Source organism: Calidris pugnax, unplaced genomic scaffold, assembly GCF_001431845.1.
Source record: "Calidris pugnax isolate Ruff unplaced genomic scaffold, ASM143184v1 scaffold170, whole genome shotgun sequence".
Lineage (NCBI taxonomy): Eukaryota > Metazoa > Chordata > Aves > Charadriiformes > Scolopacidae > Calidris > Calidris pugnax.
The window spans coordinates 422331-427312 of NW_015090905.1; the positions used below are offsets into that span (position 1 = coordinate 422331).

At 59.8% G+C, this 4982-nt stretch overlaps 1 protein-coding gene across 2 annotated transcripts; it reads right to left on the reverse strand.

The window, feature by feature from the left end:
* Positions 1-1877: 1877 nt before the first annotated feature.
* Positions 1878-4007, reverse strand: LOC106892096 (putative nuclease HARBI1). 2 transcript variants are annotated; one of them, XM_014949009.1, is made up of 2 exons: positions 3719-4007; positions 1878-3251 (listed from the first exon to the last, which is right to left on the reverse strand). In XM_014949009.1, exon 2 carries the CDS (start codon positions 3114-3116, stop codon positions 2133-2135), a length of 984 nt encoding a protein of 327 aa, XP_014804495.1. In that variant the 5' UTR covers positions 3117-3251; positions 3719-4007; the 3' UTR covers positions 1878-2132. The 2 variants fall into 2 exon arrangements, with proteins under 2 accessions (XP_014804495.1, XP_014804494.1); XM_014949008.1 differs by having other exon boundaries at positions 3455-4007.
* Positions 4008-4982: the final 975 nt, after the last annotated feature.

Below are 4982 nucleotides of genomic sequence, written 5' to 3' on the forward strand. Positions count from 1 at the left end.
CCCACAGTCCACAGGGAGGGAGGGAGGGTGGGGGGTATGGAGGCCACACAGAGGCATGGGGAGCCCCTTGGGAACTCCTACCTTAGAGCAGCCTCCCAATATCTGAAGGGAGGTCCAGGAGAGCCAGGTTGTCAGGAAGTGCAGTGACAGAACAAGGGGGAATGGTTTTAAATTGGAAGAGGGCAGATTTAGATTAGATATTAGGAAGAACTTGTTTGGTGTGAGGGTGGTGAGAGCCTGGCCCAGGTTGGCCAGAGAAGCTGTGGCTGCCCCATCCCTGGAGGGGTTCAAGGGCAGGCTGGAGGGGGCTTGGAGCAACCTGGTGTGGTGGGAGGTGTCCCTGCCCAGGGCAGGGGGTTGGAACTCGATGATCTCTAAGGTCCCATCCAACTCTAACCATTCTGTGATCCTGGGAACCCCTTCCCTTGGGATCTTTGTGGGCCAGGAGCAGGGCCCTGCTGGGGACAGCCCCATGTCACCAGAGGACACTGCACCCACACCCACAGAGCTGTGGGAGCCAGCACCCAGGGTGCCACGTCCATCGTCCCCATCAGGGCCCCTCCAGCCACCCCTAGCCGGGAGACCCTGGCCTGTGGGAAGGGTGGCCCCTCCGCAAAAGAGGGACATTGAGCTGCTGGAGTGTGTCCAGAGGAGAGCCACCAAGCTGGTGAGGGGTCTGGAGAACAAGTCATACAAGAAGAGGCTGAGGGAACTGGGCATGTTTAGTTTGGAGGAGGCTGAGGAGGGAACTCGTTGCCCTTTACAACTCCCTGAAAGGAGGGTGTCGAGAGGTGGGGGTTGGCCTCTTCTCCCAAGGGAATAACGACAATACCAGAGGAAATGGTCTGAAGTTGGGGCAGGGGAGGTTTAGATCAGATATTAGGAAGAATGACTTTCCTGAGGGGATGGTCAGGCACTGGAAGGGCCTGCCCAGGGAGGTGGTGGAGTCACCATCCCTGGAGGTATTTAAGAAACGTGTAGACGTGGCTCTTCAGGGCATGCTCTAGTGCCCAACATTGTTGGGTTTTGTCTGTCTCTGTGTGTGTGTGTGTGGTGTGGGGGTGTGTTTTCGGTTTGTTGGGGTGGGGTTTTTTTTGGGTTTTTTTGTGATTGGACTCTTATCATCTCAACGGTTTGTTGGGGTGAGGTTTTTTTTGGTTTTTTTTGTGATTGGACTCTTATCATCTCAAAGCTCCCTTCCAACCATGAATATTCTGCCGTTCTGTGCCATGCCTGTGCCACCCCCCCACCTACCACTGATGGAGGTGCCTCTGCCCTGGCACAGCATGGGCAGCGTGCCACCGGGCTCCAGCCTGCTGTGGGAGGGCAGCGGGGGAATAAATGGCAGCTGCTTGATTTCCCAGACGATGCGGTGGGCAGAGCTGAGTGTTCCTGCTCACGCTGCAGCAGGGCCAGGAGCAGAGACCGGAGGCGCCAGCAGAAAGAGCTGGCTGGTGGGATGGGTAGGGACCGAGCAGTGGAGCCTCACGGCAAACCCCTCTGCAGAGGGGCGAGGAGGGAGGGCAGGCTGTGGGGCTGAGCCCGCTCCCCCCAGGGCAGCACGTGCTGCCTGAGCAGCCGCAGAGCGGGAGTTCGCAGATGCAATTTCAGTCCGGGCTGGTGCCAACCCCTGGCAAGTCACTGCTCTGCCTCTTCCTTCCCTTCCCCTCCCAACTGTGTTTATGCAGCAGGTTTTGTTCCTTCAAAGGGGTTCTGCCTTCTTATTTCAAAACTTCTGCTGGTTTCAGCCTGACGGAGGGGCCTCAGGACAGGATGTGCCCCCCAGGAGAGGGAGCCCCGGGCAGCCCTCCCCCCTCACCCAGCCCTGACCCCCGCTTTACTCACACCACACACAACACACCACCAGACAGCTCAAATCCTGGAAGAGAGCAAGGGCACAAAATACATTCCACTGCCCCAAACCACCGCAGCAAAAACAGCCCGAGTGCAACACAGCTGCCCCCTTCCCTGCCCCGGGAACGGCCGGTAGCCTTCGGCAGAGGAGAGAGAGTCCAGTCCTTTGCCGAACAGCCCGGAACCGTCGGGTCAATATTTGCTGGAGTCCGTGGGGAAGTCCATGAGTGGGATGCACAGGGTGATTTCTCCCATCAGCCCCCATCAGATTTCATCCATCAGCCCTCCCCGCAGCTCTCGAAGTACTGGCACATCAGCTCCCGCACTTGCTCAGCCCGGCCGTCCTCCATGGCGGCGGGCGCGGGCTGGCAGGGCTTGGGCAGCTCGGTGGGCTCGGTGCCCTCCAGCCACTCCTCGTTGAAGGGGTTGTCGTGGGCTTCGCAGATGTTGTGCAGGATGCAGCAGGCCAGGACGAGGGTGGGCAGCAGCTCCAGGCTGCAGTCGTCGCACTTGAGGAGGATCTGCCAGCGGGCCTTCAGGCGCAGGAAGGCGTTCTCGATCACGCTGTGCGCCCGCTTCAGGCGGTAGTTGAACCGCAGCTGCCGCTGGGTGAGGTTCTCCTCGTCCTGGTAGGGCTTGAGGATCCAGTCTTGCAAGGGGTAGGTGGCATCACCCAGCAGCACGTACTTCTGCGCCTTCCCCATGAAGTTCTTGGGAGGGTTGGGGCACAGCCGGCCCTCCTTGGCCAGCACCCACAGGCTGGAGCTCTCCAGGACCGCGCTGTTCTCCATGCTGCCGGGGAAAGCGGTGGAGACATCCCAAAACTGGCCCATCCCGTCCACGGTGGCCTGGGTGAGGATGGAATGCCAGCCCTGGTCGTTGCAGTAGTCGGCGCTGAGGCGCAGGGGCGGGTGGATGGGGATGTGAAGGCTGTCCAGGGCACCGATGCAATGCGGGAAGCCCCAGCGGGTACGGAAGATGCGCACCATGTTATCCAGCTCCTTCTCACTGGGCAGGCGGAGGTAGAGGGGCTTCAGCAGCAAGACGACAGCGTAGCTCACCTCCCGGACGCACGTCTGCACCGTGGAGGGCCCCACGCCGAAGAGCGGGCTGAGAGTCTGGTACTCCACGTTGGTGGCCAAGTGCCACAGGGCCACGGCCACCCTCTTCTCCAGGGGCAGGGAGGGGTGGAAGTGGGCGCTGTGAGGAGCCAACCCGGGCCGCAGCTGGTTGCAGACATAGAAGAAGGTCTCCTTGGACATCCGGAACTTCTCCAGCCAGTCCTGGGGCCCAAATTGCTTCAGGACCACCCGTTCCCACCAGTCGGCGCCTCGGATGCTGGGCCAGGCACGGGGGTAGAAATAGCAGCTGGTTCTCCTCCGGCGGGCGATGAGGAGCTGCGGGACGGTGGGGAGACAAGAGGGACGTGAGACAGAGCTTCCCCGGCTCCATCCCACACTTCGCTGGGAGCCCCCTCCCCAGAGACCATCCAGCTCCAGCGACCTGCTTAGGGCAGGGAGGACCCCAGTGCCACCTGGCCAGAGGTCCCAAATGGGTTACCAAATTTTCCTGTTCCTGGGAAAGCCCTCTGCAAACCCACCCAGCCATAGCTGTCACCCGGCAGGAGGTCCCGCAGTCAGGGAGCCGTCTGGAAAAGTCCCTTTTTGGAGTGGCCACTGACTCCATGGTTTAATTTTTTAACGATTGTTACTTGCTTTCCTGCAACCACCCGAGTAAACAGCGGGCTCGGTGGAGATTTGGAAGGGGGTGCGAGTACCCGTGCTCCCAGCCTCTGCCCAGGAATTGATTTTCTGTTATTAACAGTCTAAAAAACATCTTTAAGCTGAAAAGAGGCTTTTTTCACCTTCCTCGGTGAAGGGAGTAGGTTCCCAGGGAAGTAGGTTCCACTTGTGTTGTCCCCCCGCAGCTTGTCCTCCCTGCCACATGTCCCCAGGCCCTTTGTGTCCCCCACCTTTGTTGTCACCCCTCCTTCACATCCCCTCTCCTTTGTGCCCGGCTTCACATTCCATCTCCTTCAAGTCTGCTGTCCTTCGTGTCCCCCTGTCCTTTCTGTCCCTCTCTCCGTGTCCCACATATCCCTTATGTTCCCCATCCGTTGTGACTTCTGTGTCCCCCACATGTCCTTTGTGTCCCCCATCCTTCCTGTGCTTCATGTCACACATCCCCCCTGTATCCCCCATCCTTCCCTTCCCTGCACCCCCCTTCGCCACGATCCATGTGCCCCCTGTGTCCTTCGTGTCCCCACCCTTTGTGTCCCTGTGACGTGGGTCCCCCGTGTGACCTCTGTGTACCCCTGTGCCCCCCATCCTTCCCATCCCTGAAGCTTGTGTCCTGTACTTTGCTCTTGTGTACCCCAGTGTCCTTTGTGTCCCCCATGTGCCACATGTCCCCATCCTTTGTGTCCCTGTGACTTGAGTCCCCCATGCTCCCTCTCCTTCACAGCCCCCATGTACCCCATTTTTTGTGTCCCCATGACCCGTGTGATCACTGCACCTTAGTGTCCCCCATGTCCCCATCCTTTGTGTCCCCACGACCCATGTGTCCTGCGTGTCCTCCATGCCTCCACCCTTTTGTCCCTGTGATTTGGGTCCCCATGTGACCTCTGTGTCCCCCACCCTTCCCACCCCTGCACCTTGTGTCCTGCACATCCCCCCGTACCCCATCCTTTGTGTCCCCATGACCCATGTGCCCCCCATGTCCTTCATGTCCCCCATGTGACCTCTGTGACCCCCTCCTTCTCATCTCTGCACCTTGAGTCCTGCACATCCCCCCCGGTCCCAATTTTTTGTGTCCCCATGATCCATGTGCCCCCCATGTCCTTCATGTCCCCCATGTGATCCCTCCTTCCCACCCTTGCACCTTGTCTCCTGCACATCCCCCGTTCCCCATCCTTTGTGTCCCCGTGACCCATGTGCCCCCCCTTGCCCTTGTCCCACGTCCCCCACGTTTCCATCCTTTCCTCCGTGTCCTCCATGTCCCCATCCTTTATGTCCTCATGCCCCGTATCCCCCATGTCCTCCGTGTCCCACATCCCCACTCTTTGTGTCCCCGTGTCCTGCCTGTCCCCCCCGCGTGTCCCCGTTCCCTCCCCGCATGTCGTGCCGCGT

What these genes read in the sequence shown, in the direction of transcription:
- LOC106892096 (XM_014949009.1), bottom strand. Translation starts at nt 3,116, where the DNA reads ATGTCCAAGGAGACCTTCTTCTATGTCTGCAACCAGCTGCGGCCCGGG.